We start from the raw sequence: 15,337 nt of genomic DNA, 5'->3' as shown, positions 1-15,337 counted from the left end.
CCAGCTTGAAGCCCACGGTCACTGGCTTGAGCAAGTGACCCCCCGGTCTGCTGTAGCCCCCCCCCCAGTCAAGGAACATATAAGAAAGTAATCAATGAACAACTAAGGAGCCACAACAAAGAACTGATGCTTCTCATCTCTCTACCTTCCTGTCTGTCTGTCCCTATCTGTCCCTCTCTCTGTCTCTGTCACAAAATAATAATAATAATAATAATAATAATAATAATAATAATTACGGCCCTGGCTGGTTGGCTCAGTGGTAGAGCGTCGGCCTGGCGTGCAGAAGTCCCAGGTTTGATTCCCGGCCAGGGCACACAGGAGAAGCGCCCATCTGCTTCTCCACCCCTCCCCCTCCTCCGTCCTCTCTGTCTCTCTCTTCCCCTCCCGCAGCCAAGGCTCCATTGGAGCAAAGATGGCCCAGGCGCTGGGGATGGCTCCTTGGCCTCTGCCTCAGGCACTAGAGTGGCTCTTGTTGCAACAGAGCGATGCCCCGGAGGGGCAGAGCATCGCTCCCTGGTGGGCAGAGCGTCGCCCCTGGTGGGCGTGCCGGGTGGATCCCAGTCAGGCGCAGGCGGGAGTCTGTCTGACTGTCTCTCCCCGTTTCCAGCTTCAGAAAAATACACACAAAAAAAATTAATAATAATAATAATTACAACCACCTATACAGTATTAAACAAGTTCCAGATGGTGATTCAGAAAGAGCTCTGGATAAACACCAGAGACTCCCAGGTCAGATTTCTTATCCCTAGGAAACACTGCCAAGCTGTACTTGTTAGCCTTTCTCTAGGGTATTTATTTAGTTGAATTAAAAAAACAAATAAACAAAGAACAAAAACTTATTTTAAAATCAACAATTCATTTATGTTAATAACTTAGACTACGGCATGTCCTGATGTCTCAGAGAGCAGACCTGTAAACCACGGGTGGGGTTATGACCGCTTTGTGGTCAATAGAAGGCAGATATTTCTGACAGACCATTCCATATCTAGACGGGCCGCGCACATTCCGTGTGGCTAAAAGCCTTCGTGGACGGGTTACGTTTCTACAGTCAGGGTCACTGGCACACGACCTTAGATAGTTTGGCCAGATAATGTTTAAATCCCTTCTTACAACGGTGCGACACTCATTCTGTGTCCTCAAAGATTCTCTGCATTTTCAAAGCTTACTCAACAGCCTCAGTCCACTGGTGCCTTTAGAAATCCCACGGCAACCGTCACTGTGCGACGTGAGTCCACACGGACAGTCTGGAAAGGAACGCAGGATATGAACATTTTAAATTGGCCTTTTCTCCTTTGATGGAGATCAATACTACGTTCAGTCAATGTTTAATACGTTTTTTGTTTTTTTTGTTTGTTTGTTTGTTTTTTTTTTCATTTTTCTGAAGCTGGAAACAGGGAGAGACAGTCAGACAGACTCCCGCATGCGCCCGACCGGGATCCACCTGGCACGCCCACCAGGGGCAACGCTCTGCCCACCAGGGGGCGATGCTCTGCCCATCCTGGGCGTCGCCATGTTGCGACCAGAGCCACTCTAGCGCCTGGGGCAGAGGCCACAGAGCCATCCCCAGCGCCCGGGCCATCTTTGCTCCAATGGAGCCTTGGCTGCGGGAGGGGACGAGAGAGACAGAGAGGAAAGCGCGGCGGAGGGGTGGAGAAGCAAATGGGCGCTTCTCCTGTGTGCCCTGGCCGGGAATCGAACCCGGGTCCTCCGCACGCTAGGCCGACGCTCTACCGCTGAGCCAACCGGCCAGGGCTTTAATACGTTTTTTAACTGTCTGTACACACGGCTGAAAAACAAGACCTTAGTGTGCCGCTGCCAGAAATCTATTTATTAATGTGTTTATATGACAAATATTTGTGAAGCGTGTATCAGACGCTTCCTAGACACTAAGCGTGGCTGTGGTAAGAGGTTGTATTTATGGAGCCAGCTGCAGTCGATACTTTGCTTCCAAAGGAAGGATGAGGAACCTTCCATGTTTCTCCGTGTTGAGCTTCCGTATTGTATGTTAAGAAAGACGCGTTACACGGACACCTATATGTACCTAATCATTTGACATGACTGAAATAAAGAATACTCATTCCTGACATTTTTCTTACTAAGCACCAATCAGAAGTTTACTCCAATATCTCTATACAACGTATCAACGAAATGAACTTTTGCTTAGGCTTGAGTGTGGCTTTGCAACAGGGTTAAACACTGCTGAGTTTATCATGGTAGTGATTAAGGTACCTGCGCCCTGCAGTTAGATACTATATATATATATTTGCAGTATATACTCTGTAACTACCTGAGAGACAGAGAGAGAAAGCCTCGATATACTTAACCCACACAAATCGTTTTGATTTCCTATCCGTCTCACGTGAGCACACAGGTCAGAAGGTTATTTCATCTGACTGCTGAACAATTTCTAATATTCGCAGTTAAACGGAGCATTTCTCTGGCCTGTCACCATAGTTTAGCTTAAATTGAGCTTGACAGATTGATTTCTCTTCCACCTTTCTCGAAATTTAAACTTGAACTCCGTAGGTATTGATACAAAAACAAGTCCTAATTCTATTCAGAAATCTTTACGATAGCATTTTAAATCTCATCACCCTCAAGCACAGAGAGAACCTCGGGAGAAGGGACATCGGACTTCGGACTGACCCCTCCCCACTACCCCCCCTCCCCCCGAGTGACCGCGCTGGCAGGGAGGGATACAGGTCATAGCGGTCGTCTTGGATGTCACCTGACGCAGAGCAAACACACGCCTTCTCAGATCTGACATGAAGGACCTGATCTCTGGCCTCCCCGAAGAGAGCAACACATGCGGGTTTTATACAGGCCGCGCGGCTAAGGATAACACGGTGTCTGTTTACTGAGCTGTCCACCGGCATTCTGCTGGAAGGCCAAGGTCGGCCAAGGTCAGCCACGGCGGGTCAGAGCTCCGTCAGGCAGTGGCGCCCGTCAAGTGCAGAAACAAAACAGACAAGACAAAAATACCTTGGGTGGAAACCAAAAGCATGTTCTCGACTCGCCCAAAAAATCAGAGAAAAGGGAAACAGAGTTGGCCCAAACACAGCTGCTGTGCAAATCACTGCAATGTCGGCCTGTCAATCCGGGAGGACAGCAAGGGGGCGTGGCTCTCAGCAGGACGGGATGATAAAATTTCCAGCAGCTGTTCAGCCCGGGCTCTAGTTTTCACCCAATTCCCTCAGTAAGCGTTTAATTTATCACACGAAGCTCCGCAGTGTGTGCTGCATCAAACCTCTATCAGGAAACACGAGCATTTCAGGCGATGATCAAACGCGTCATCCAATCACCTCTTCTCACACGAAGAGCACCCAACATTCAAATGTCAAGGTTCTGAATTTGAACACACGTTAGGCAGATTCTGGAATCGGCACAATCAATTGTCACGAGGCTAAATCTCAATGCCACGCTTCAAGGGCACGCACAGGTTGAGCGCACACCCTATCTGAGCGGGTGTGTTCTGTAAGAGGTGGTGGGAGGAGCCTGTGTTTACGGGACTGAGCACAGGTTGAGCGCACACCCTATCTGAGCGGGTGTGTTCTGTAAGAGGTGGTGGGAGGAGCCTGTGTTTACGGGACTGAGCACAGGTTGAGCGCACACCCTATCTGAGTGGGTGTGTTCTGTAAGGGGCGGTGGGAAGAGCCTGTGTTTACGGGACTGAGCACAGGTTGAGCGCACACCCTATCTGAGTGGGTGTGTTCTGTAAGGGGCGGTGGGAAGAGCCTGTGTTTACGGGACTGAGCACAGGTTGAGCGCACACCCTATCTGAGCGGGTGTGTTCTGTAAGAGGTGGTGGGAGGAGCCTGTGTTTACGGGACTGAGCACAGGTTGAGCGCACACCCTATCTGAGCGGGTGTGTTCTGTAAGGGGCGGTGGGAAGAGCCTGTGTTTACGGGACTGAGTAGTTGTGTGCTGCAACATTTCATCAGGGAGCAAGCACACAAGACTGCTGTATGTTCACAATGGGTTTAATCACTCGTTAGGGACGATACAAGAAACTATAAGGAAAAAAATAAGGATCTCTAAGAAGGAAACACACTCACTTTGCGAAATCACGTGTGCAAAATAATTGCTTTTGAAATCGGGGTGTTCTACAACCCCAGGGTGGCCTCGTTGTCCGGGTCACCACAGTCCGCCGATGCATTTGAAAGCACCATTGCACAAATACTGTGTTTTCGCCCACCATCAAAGTGAGTCGCAGAGAAACCCCTGACCACCGCTGGGTTTTCTGTGTCAAACTTCATTTGCATCTGTCCTAACCCTCCTTCCGAACCGGCTCCACAGACCCCCTGAACTGAGAGATTAAATTCAAATTAGCGGTTTAGAAGGAAGTTTGCCTCCACATCTATTTCTGCTGGTCATCTTAATAAAGGGAATGACTCCTGGGTTATGAAAAGAGACAGAGTCCCAAATCAATGCATGTCACCAACTGAGGAAAGACAGGTGTCTCTGATGAATCAGAACTCAATTTTTGCACACAAACAGCAAATCCAAAGAAAACACTTTTTTCTTTTGGCGGGGGCGGGGGGGGGGGCAGGAAGGCTATAATTCTTCCATAGTTCATGATCAGCAACCTATTTTTGTTTACATACAAGAATTTTAGAATACTATATAACTAACGTAGTCTTTAAATGCTATCAGAGACTCCGTTCATTCCCCCAAGGGATTCATAAACATTTGATTATGGCTTCTGAGTCATTTCTTCAAGGAAAAATGGAAACAAAGACAGATAGATTGTCAATATTCCATGAGCTACAAAAAATTAACTGATGCTACTCTACAACTAACTGAAGGCAGTGTGGTCTGTAAATTTTTACTTTGTTTCATCCAACTATTGTTAAATGCTCAGCCATCTAGAAAAAAAAAAAACAAAGTAACAACCTCCCTTTAGCTACATAAACATACATATACTGAGGAAGTCTTCTTTTTCCTGCACAGGTTTTTCTAACTTTTGAGGGTCCTCTCGATTGCCTTGACAACACTTTCACACGGTGCCCTGTGACATGGTCAGAGGAAGAGAGCAGTAATGATTTTAGCCATAATACTGCCAGCTATTGATCCTGGCAAGGAGTGGGAAGCGGAGAATGTGCTTAATGGGGCATATTTGTTCACTATTATTTTCTTTGCCTGAGGATAAGGCTGATTTAAATAATGACAATCTTTTCCTAGCCACTGGATTCGCACGTTCTCACACATTAATTATTACTAACTACCAGTTAGAGCTAAATGCTCAATAGGTTTCCGTTTAAAACTTTATCAATAAAGGTTAAAGAAATGTTCAATTCTGCCCTGGTCGTCTGGCTCAGCGGTAGAGCTTTGGCCTGGTGTGTGGAAGTGCCAGGTTCGATTCCTGGTCAAGGCACATAGGAGAGGCATCCATCTGCTTCTCCACCCCTCCTCCCTCCTCTCTCTCTATCTCTCTCTTCCCCTCCCGCAGCCAAGGCTCCACTGGAGCAAAGTTGGCCCGGGCGCTGAGGATGGCTCTATGGCCTCCGCCTCAGGTGTTAGACTGGCTCCAGTTGCAACGGGGCAACATCCCAGATGGGCAGAGCATCGCCCCCTGGTGGGCACGCCAGGTGGATCCAGGTCAGGCGCATGCGGGAGTCTGTCTGGACTGCCTCCCCACTTCTCACTTCAGAAAAATACACACACAAAAAATAAATAAATGTTCAATTCTGCTGCCTTTTTCTAATTCAACCCACAAGAGGGCGCAACCCTCTGCTGCACGCACCTTCCCGCTTGGAAATCACACGCGTGTGCGTGCTCAACATGCACGTGTGCGTTTATCTTCTACCGAGTACGTCCACGGTCGGTGGGAGCACAGTCCTAACGCCACATTCACGTCACCGAGTCCATGTGTTTGGGGGAACGTTCCCCTATTTAAAAATTCAAGAAGAACCTTATTTGTTACCAGCACCAAAGAGCCGCGCTGAGATTCCTTCTGAGGTGAATTCGATCCCGGGGCGATGCGCAAAGCAAGCCCACCGACCCCCCAACTTTGCGTGGAGGGCCACGTCCTCATTCCCACACCCCCAGGGTCCCAGAACAGCCAACACCACAGAAGCGAGAACTCACGCGATGGGGGTCCTTCCACAAAACAGCCGCTTTTGTCATAATCATAATTTGGGGGCTTTCCAGACAAAACAAAATAAGAAACACATGTGACCCCCCACCCTGACTGACCCCCCCCCCATGGGAGAGAAGGAACGGAAGGAAAGTCAAGATTAATATGTACTCATAATAGGTCTCGTCGGGTAGTTTAACAACCAGTATTCCTTGGCCAGAAATAAATCCACCCATTATAATGTCTATGCCCTAATTAGAATTCACGACCGACAGGTAAACACGACGTCAAAACCAGCTTCTTACCTTATCCAGAGAGAAGGTTTTGGTCAGGGCGAAACCCCATCCGGCTTCAAAGGCTCTGCGAATCATGGCGGCGCTGGTGGCCGGGGTGGCACTGGCAAGGCCAAAGGGATTGGTGAACTTCAAGCCGGCCATTTCCACGCTGATGTCCACCAGGTCAATAGGCGTGTAGAAGAGAGGCAGCTCAGGTTTCGCAGGGACGGAGGCTCCGTATTGTGACTGCAGAGAACAAACAGCCAATCACTGGTCTTGAATCATCACTGATTTTCCCCCATAATTTTGTTTTTGTGTATTTTTCTGAAGTGAGAAGTGGGGAGGCAGTCCAGACAGACTCCCACATGTGCCCTACAGGGATCCACGGGGCATGCCCACCAGGGGGCGATGCTCTGCCCAACTGGGACATTGCTCTGTTGCAACCAGAGCCACTCTAGCGCCTGAGGCAGAGGCCATGGAGCCATCCTCAGTGCCTGGGCCGACTTTGCTCCAATGGAGCCTTGGCTGGGGGGGGGGGGGGAGGGAAGAGAGAGACAGAGAGGAAAGAGAGGGAGAGGGGTGGAGAAGCAGATGGGCGCTTCTCCTGTGTGCCCTGGTTAGGAATCGAACCTGGGACTTCCACACACTGGAATGATGCTCTACTGCTGAGCCAACCAGCCAGGGCCTCCCCTGTAATCTTTTACAAAAAATATCACTTCCCCACAGCGTCTGAATTCCTCGAGGTTACATTGGTCTGTTCACCATGATGGCAACTGGTAAGAAGTCAGTTGGCAGTGAACCACACTCATGTGATGCCACCTCTTCTAATTTAAAAGGCAGTATTACAGAAAGGGTCAACGGATATACAATTGATAGAATAAACGGAGAAAAATCATCTCTAATTTAAAACATATGGAAGTTCACATACAAAAGGGAACGACGCCAGAATGTATGTCCCGGGTCCCATGATCCTGGTCTTTTTTACTTTGATTTGTGGGACTGTCATTAGGGCTTAAGAGATATGGGCAACAGCAAGCTGGGAAGCCTAAATTCAATTTCCAGTAATCTCAGCCCTTTCCCCCCAGTTTTTGAGATGGTAGGAAAGCCAGCTGACAGGTCCCTGTCTCTTCCCCTCCACCGTGGTGGGCACAGCAGCAGAAGCACCAGGTGCGTGGCTTCCTGCCTCATGGGGACACTGGGCAATGCAGGATCGCCAGGGCTCACAGGCACAGTAAATTAGGAAGGTGCCTGATGCCGTCACGCGCATGACGGAGCTTCTCTTTTCAGAAGCCAGACGGTTCCAGACAGCTCATATTGAAATCGTCAACTGGCCCTCCACCTGCAAAATTACCCTTGTTTTTATTTTGTTTGTTTGTTTGTTTTGTTTTGTGACAGAGAGATAGACAGAGAGAGGGAAGATAGGGACAGACAGACAGAGAGATGAGAAGCATCAATTCTTCGTCATGGTACCTTTAGTTGTTCACTGATTGCTTTCTCATATGTGCCTTGGCCGGGGGGCTACAGCAGAGTGAGTGACCCTTTGCTCAAGCCAGCAACCTTGGGCTCAAGCTGGTGAGCCTTGCTTAAACCAGATGAGCTCAAGCTCAAGCCAGTGACCTCGGGGTCTCGAACCTGGGTCCTCCGCATCCCAGTCCGACGCTCTATCCACTGCGCCATCACCTGGTCAGGCTAAAGTTACCCTTGTTGAAGGAACCTTATACTACTAACGCACTGTGCGTGATGGGGAAGATTAAATGGAAACGCTTATGCAAAACGCATAGTGCCGTGGGGCGTCGCAGGAGCTTGCCGAACGTGATCTCTCTCTCAGACGGCCGGGAGATCGGTAATGATCTCGTCGGGCTGTCTGTCTGTCGGGTGGCCCTGTGTCTGTCTTCCCGGTCTCTCCCCTCCCTCCCACCCACGTGAACCCCCTAGTTTATATAATCCCAGGAGTGACCCGGGCTCCTGCCCGTCCACACCTTCCAGCCCCTTCTCCGACCACGCCACGACATCTGACGTCAGCCTCTGACACCGCCTCCGACTCCTCAGACGAAACGACAGCGTCCGTGCGTCTCTGCATCCTGGCTCTTTCTCCCGCTGCCACCTTCTTCCCTGCCTGGCTGTCCTGCTCTGAACAGCCCCGCCGACTCCTCCACAGTCCGTGCTGCGGGCATCTCCACGAGGACGCCTCCTGGTCGTCCACCAGCAGAGCGGCTCCCTCGCCAGCCTGGGCTCGCCCACTCACGGCATGTGCGTGCCTGCCACCTGGTGGGCTCCCGGCACCCGGCTAGCGGAACAGCTGGAGGGGAGATGCTCCCACCGTGGGTGGACCGCATTGGACTAGTGACCCTGGGTACCTAGCTGCTCTTTCACATCCGTTCCTAGGAGACGATGATGGTCAGGTTGGATGAAGTCATCATCATCGGCTGTGTCCCAGGTACATGCAGGTGTCCTGGGGTCTATGGTTCCCACCAGGAGGAGTAACACTCACCACTGGCCTCTCACCTCTGGGAGATGCTGAGTTCATCAAAGGCTCCGGAAAGAGCCCTCTAGTGGCGATCGTAAATAACTTCCAGGGGGACTGCCCTATGCAAATACGTCCATGCAGGAAGTCGCTCATATAAAGAGACATACAAATGCGCAGGCCTCACTACTGCGCCAGATCTAGCTTCACGTAAAGCAGTTTTCTACCCGCGATTTCTAACTTCCAGCTGGGAATGGACTCCTTTGGTTGCAGTGGATAGAGCAGGGGTCCCCAAACTACGGCCCGCGGGCCACAGGCGGCCCCCTGAGGCCATTTATCCGGCCCCCGCCGCACTTCCGGACGGGGCACCTCTTTCATTGGTGGTCAGTGAGAGGAGCATAGTTCCCATTGAAATACTGGTCAGTTTGTCGATTGAAATATACTTGTTCTTTATTTTAAATATTGTATTTGTTCCCGTTTTTTTTTTTTTTTTTTTTTTTACTTTAAAATAAGATATGTGCAGTGTGTATAGGGATTTGTTCATAGGTTTTTTTTGTTTTTGGTTTTTTTTTTGTATTTTTTCTGAAGCTGGAAACCGGGAGAGACAGTCAGACAGACTCCCGCATGCGCCCGACCGGGATCCACCCGGCACGCCCACCAGGGGCGACGCTCTGCCCACCAGGGGGCGATGCTCTGCCCCTCCGGGGCGTCGCTCTGCCGCGACCAGAGCCACTCTAGTGCCTGGGGCAGAGGCCAAGGAGCCATCCCCAGCGCCCGGGCCATCCTTGCTCCAATGGAGCCTTGGCTGCGGGATGGGAAGAGAGAGACAGAGAGGAAGGAGGGGGGGTGGAGAAGCAAATGGGTGCTTCTCCTATGTGCCCTGGCTGGGAATCGAACCCGGGTCCCCCGCACTCCAGGCCGACGCTCTACCGCTGAGACAACCGGCCAGGGCCCGTAGGTTTTTTTTATAGTCCGGCCCTCCAACAGTCTGAGGGACAGTGAACTGGCCCCCTGTGTAAAAAGTTTGGGGACCCCTGGGATAGAGCATTGGACTGGGACGTGGAGGACCCAGGTTCGAGACCTCAAGGTCACTGGCTTGAGCTTGGGCTCATCTGCTTTAAGCAAGGTTCACCAGCTTGAGCCCAAGGTCGCCGTGAGGCTCTGACAGTTATGGTGAGGCCACAGAGGTATCTTGTGGAAATCCAGCAGGACCCCCGTGGGGCCTCCAGGAACGGCCGGGTGGTCTGTGTCTCCCTCTCTCCTCTCTACGGACACCTCGTTGGTCCTCTTGTCTCTGCCAATGGGCTTCCACGGCTCCTTCACCCGGAATGGCTGCTATTTTGTAGGGCTAGCTAGCCCAGTCGTTTTCCACATACATATTAAAAACATTCGAAGAATGAAGACATTCTTGACATCCTGGCCGGAGAGATCCCATACTAATTCCATCAGAACCGCTCCGAGCTGGGCTCAAGCATTACTGATTTTATTTTTTTTTTTTTTAATCTCACCCACGGGATCGCACTATGTGTTCCCAGCTGAGAATCCCTGCTTTGGTGTGTGAATGCTCGTCTTAATTCCCAGTTCTCAACTGAGACATTCTGAGGCTCACCTGACACAAATGAATGGCTAAGGAGGGGGCAGGGTTCTTTAAGAATAAAGTATTAGCCCAGGCTGGGTGGCTCAATGGATAGAACGTACACCTGGTGCACCAGAGGTGGTGGGTTCGGCCCGGACAGGGCACGTAGGAGAGGCGATCAGTGAGTGCCCGACTAAATGGAAAAACAGAGAGAAAAAATGAGGTGATGCTTCTCTCTCTCTCTCTCTCTCTCTCTCTCTCTTTGTCAAATCAATAGAAAAATTAAAACAACAACACAGTATTACTGTAAGTTGGACAGATACTCTATAAAGCACTCCTCTGGGGACCTGGATCTGCTTTAAAGGTATTAATTCTGATTACCATCAATATATTGTCCAAACGCCAAGGCCTCCGGTAAAAACAGCACCCTCACATCAGTCTCAGAATCAACAACACACTTGCCTACTTGCACACTAACGCCAGACCCAGGGGGTAAGCGCTTCGGACTTATGCTAGCTTTCTGATCACGGCTCTCCGGATTAAGCACTGTTCCCTACTGAAGTCGAAGGCGTGAGGCTCAAAGAAGGAACACAACCCATCCAAAGATAACGCAGCCAGTGAGTGACAGGCGAGACCTGACGCTAAAGCTGACCCTCACTGCATGATGTCACAAGGTCCCTATTTACAGAAACATGATTGTTCTAAAGTATCAATGGCCTCGCCTGACCAGGCGGTGGCGCAGTAGATAGAGCACTGGACTGGGAGGCGGAAGACCCAGGTTCCAAACCCTGAGGTTGCCGGCTTGAGGGTGGGATCATAGACCTGGTCGCTGAAGCCCAAGGTCGCTGGCTTGAAGCCTAAGGTCACTGGCTTGAGCAAGGGGTCACTCAGTCTGCTGTAGCCCCTCGGTCAAGGCACATATGAGAAAGCAATCAATGAACAACTAAGGTGCCACAACAAAGAATTGATGCTTCTCGTCTCTCTCCCTTCCTGCCTGTCCCTATCTGCCCCTCTCTCTGTCTCTCTCTGTCCCTGTCACACACACAGAAAAAGTATCCACGGCTTCGAAATGGAAACTGACCAGAAAATCAGTCATGATGGTTCGGTGGAAAACACACACACACATACACACACACACAGCCCACAAGTGCAGACACATTAAAAAATAAATCTATTATCAAAAATGAAAAAAATATGCTATTCAGATATTAATTAAAAATCAATCCTATTTCCTTTCATTTGAGAATGGAAATAAAAACAAATAAAACCTTACTCTGCAATGACCTATTATTATATTATCGCATTGTTACTCTTTATCCCAGACACTTACTTCTTTCTCTATTCTACCTGGCTAGGTCCTGCAACTATAGACAGAGAAATTTGCATGTATAAGGGTTCCCTTGTTGGGGAAAAGCAAATCACATCATAATTATGCATTCCAATCGCATTTTCCCCTAATTTGCTTTACCAGAATAATTTTTTTTTTTTAAAGCAAGACCATTGGTAGCGTTATATTTGATTGAAAAGGAGAAAATCACCACTATGTTCCATCCAATTTAAAACCATCAAACAGCGTTCACTTACTCATTTTATTTGTATTTCATTGTGACGGAGCTACAATGGCCCCTATCTTGGGGTACAGCTGCTCTAGTCACATCCATTCTAAGTCTGTTCTACGGCAAAGAATAAACAGCATTGTGCAGCGACTTTACGGCTAGATTAATTCACAGGCTGGATTAATGCATTAATTAACTCCAGCTCAGTTACTTTGCCCTTTGAAGAAATATCTATTGAGAGAGAGAGAGAGAGAGAGAGAGAGAGAGAGAGAGAGAGAGAAAGAGAAAAAAAAATTGCCAAGCAGAAATTAATTTGGATTAGCTGCTTCTGTGGTGGAAAGGACTAGGTACAGTGATTATAATTACTACCTAAAATCAGATTTCGTTTCCCCATTTTGAGAGATTAGTATTTATAATGAAAAACTTCAGAAAGGATATGAGGCTACAGAAATGTTTCATAAAAAAAAAATTTTTAAAAATGAGAAGATCCCATTTTACTCATTTCTTAAAGGATGTATTCATCTTCCCTTTGCTCTTACACAAATTTGTAACCTGAGCATTGAATAAGGATAGCAAATTAAATGATATTCACTCAAAATTGCGGGGGGTCTTCTCTCCAGCGACACCCTACCTCCATGCCAACTATCAGCTCAGACTCCACTTTGGGGAGCGCCGTACACCCCTCCTCCACATTTCCCCGTTTATTTAACGTATGACACGCCTCGGGGTACCATTCTTGACATCTCTTCTCTCTCCTCCCCTACTTCTTTCCTAAGGACTCCCTCTGCAGGACCCAGGAGTCTGCACCCCAACATCCACGCTCACGGGTCCCCGGGACTCCGTCTTCCTGGTTCCTCCACTTTCCTCCCCACCCATCGGAATCCCCTCTTCCCCACGCAACACAGGAGCCCCTCAGACACTCAGACTTGATCCTTTAAAACCTGTCATCCGTTTCTCATTGCATTTTGCTCCTAAGCAGGCTCTCTGTGGAAAGTCTGTAGATCAGGGCTCGGGAACCTATGGCTCGCGAGCCAGATGTGGCTCTTTTGATGGCTGCATCTGGCTCGCAGACAAATCTTTAATAAAAAAAAAATAATAACGGCCCTGGCTGGTTGGCTCTGCGGTAGAGCGTCGGCCTGGCGTGCAGGAGTCCCAGGTTTGATTCCCGACCAGGGCACACAGGAGAGGCGCCCATCTGCTTCTCCACCCCTCCCCCCTCTCCTTCCTCTCTGTCTCTCTCTTCGCCTCCCGCAGCCCAGGCTCCATTGGAGCAAAGATGGCCCGGGCGCTGGGGATGGCTCTGTGGCATCTGCCTCAGGTGCTAGAGTGGCTCTGGACGCAACAGAGCGACGCCCCAGAGGGGCAGAGCATCGCCCCCTGGTGGGCGTGCTGGGTGGATCCCAGTCGGGCGCATGCAGGAGTCTGTCTGACTGCCTCCCTGTTTCCAGCTTCGGAAAAATTAAAATAATAATAATAATAATAATAATAACGTTAAAAATATAGAACATTCTCATGTATTTACAATCTATTCATTTCCTACTGCTCATGTTCATGGTTGCGGGTGGCTGGAGCCAATCACAGCTGTCCTCCGGGACAACAACAACTTTTTATTGGATAGTGTGTAAGGTACACGGGTCGTTGTATGGCTCTCACGGAATTACATTTTTAAATGTGTGGCTTTCATGGTTCTCTCAGCCGAAAAGGTTCCCGACCCCTGGTCTGTAGAATCCTTCCCACCCTGGTCCTGCCCCCCCTCTCCAGACTTGCTGACTTGCTAACGGTGCGTTCATACGTAAACACACTGGTCGGTCCCAGGTGACTTTCCCTGGGTACCTGCACCGGTGACGTTCTACCCGAGATGCTCCTTTGTGTTCTTGTTTCCATGTCAACTCCACCCCCCTGCCAAGGACCAGCTCTCTCAGCAGCTGTGGTGGACTGGTGGCATGCCCCCCCCCCAAATTCACATGCTGAAGTTCTGCCTCCCATCGTGGCGATATTGGGAGACTGGGCTTTTGGAAGCCACCTGGGTTTAGACGAAGTCATGGAGGTAAGGCCCTCAGGATGGGATTAGCACCCTTAAACAAAGAGAGACCAGAAAGTTCCCCTCCCCTTCTCGCCCCTCCCCTGCCGTGGGAGGACCCAGCAAGAGGGCACCGTCCACACGCCCAGAAGAGGGTCCTCGTCAGAATCCAGCCAAGCTGCCACCCTGACCCCGGACTTCCAGCCCTCAGAACTGGGAAACACCACATCTCTGGTCTCTAAACACCCAGATGTGGGTATGTTGTTACAGCAGCTCGAGCCCACTGAGACAGCACCTTGAGGTCCGAGTCGCCCATGAGTCAAGTGAGCACATACAGTGTGCTTCCTACCGCTCCTGAGTCTCGTGACCTGAAATGACTCCTCATCCACTGAACTCAACTGGTTATGAAGGGCCTTCTGTATACCAGGCACGGGGACCCAGGGCCAGGGACACAGCAGGGGACCAAGGACATCTTCTGGGTTCCTGAGTCTTGGATTAAAGTGTGAATGTGGGGGAAGGAAGGAGACCAACAAAAAACATGATGTTTGTGTGTGTGTGTGTGTGTATGTGTGCATGTGTGTGTATGTGTGTGCATGTGTGTGCATGTGTGTGCACATGTGTGTGTGTGTATGCATCAGATATTGTGATGTGTAACAGAAACATTGCTTCTAAGTGCTCAGAATTTACTAACTTACGCTGAGTTCTGTGAGCTGCTCTCGCACATTAACTGACCCCCAGGAGCGGGTGGCCGGACCCTCTGATCTACAGCCAGTCGGTCAGCCAGGCGGGCATATCACCTCCCGGACTTGGGATTGGCATTCTGAGCTGGCGGGAGTCGCTGGAACCTGCAATCCACAGCCCACTGCACAGAGGCACAGGCAAGAATCCGGGAGTGCGAGGCACATCTCAGGTAGGGGCAGCCTTGTTGGGCTGACGCCTCATGTAGGGGACCTGACACCGTCTCCGGTGGGTGCTGTCAGAACTTAGTTAAATGGCAGGACGCCCAATGCCCTGAGCGTGGCTCGGTGGGGTAAGTAACCTGCCCCTAGACACATACACACACACACACACACACATACACGCACACACACACGCGCACACACGCGCACACACACGCACGCACACACGCACACACACACACGCACATTGGAATTGGATGCAGGAATCCAAAAGAGTATGTCTGTAAGCGGCTTCTGCTCAGACACAGAGGCAGAGTAGCTTGGGTCTGGGAGGGTGTGTGACTGGGTCTGGGGCAGGTGTCCACTGGGTATATATACACGGTGGCTTTTTAAACAAACTGACACCTGAGCAGGTCGCAGAAGCAGGTGCCCAGTCATTCATGTATTGATGGAGTATTCTGTCTTTGTAAC

General features: G+C 50.0%; 1 protein-coding gene across 2 annotated transcripts in view; it reads right to left on the bottom strand.

Annotated features, from left to right (window-relative positions):
* The window catches only part of DPYD (dihydropyrimidine dehydrogenase), a 673,084-nt gene that overhangs the window by 334,396 nt on the left and 323,351 nt on the right, over nucleotides 1-15,337 (bottom strand). For both annotated transcript variants that reach the window (XM_066352595.1, XM_066352596.1), the window contains exon 13: nucleotides 6,382-6,597. In XM_066352595.1, the coding sequence (XP_066208692.1) occupies nucleotides 6,382-6,597 (216 nt within the window). The remainder of the gene's footprint in view (nucleotides 1-6,381; nucleotides 6,598-15,337) is intronic.

The sequence above is a fragment of the Saccopteryx leptura genome, chromosome 11, assembly GCF_036850995.1.
Source record: "Saccopteryx leptura isolate mSacLep1 chromosome 11, mSacLep1_pri_phased_curated, whole genome shotgun sequence".
In the NCBI taxonomy this organism is placed as follows: Eukaryota; Metazoa; Chordata; class Mammalia; order Chiroptera; family Emballonuridae; genus Saccopteryx; species Saccopteryx leptura.
The sequence above is the reverse complement of the archived record's forward strand: the minus strand, read 5'-3'. Positions and strand labels throughout refer to the sequence as shown.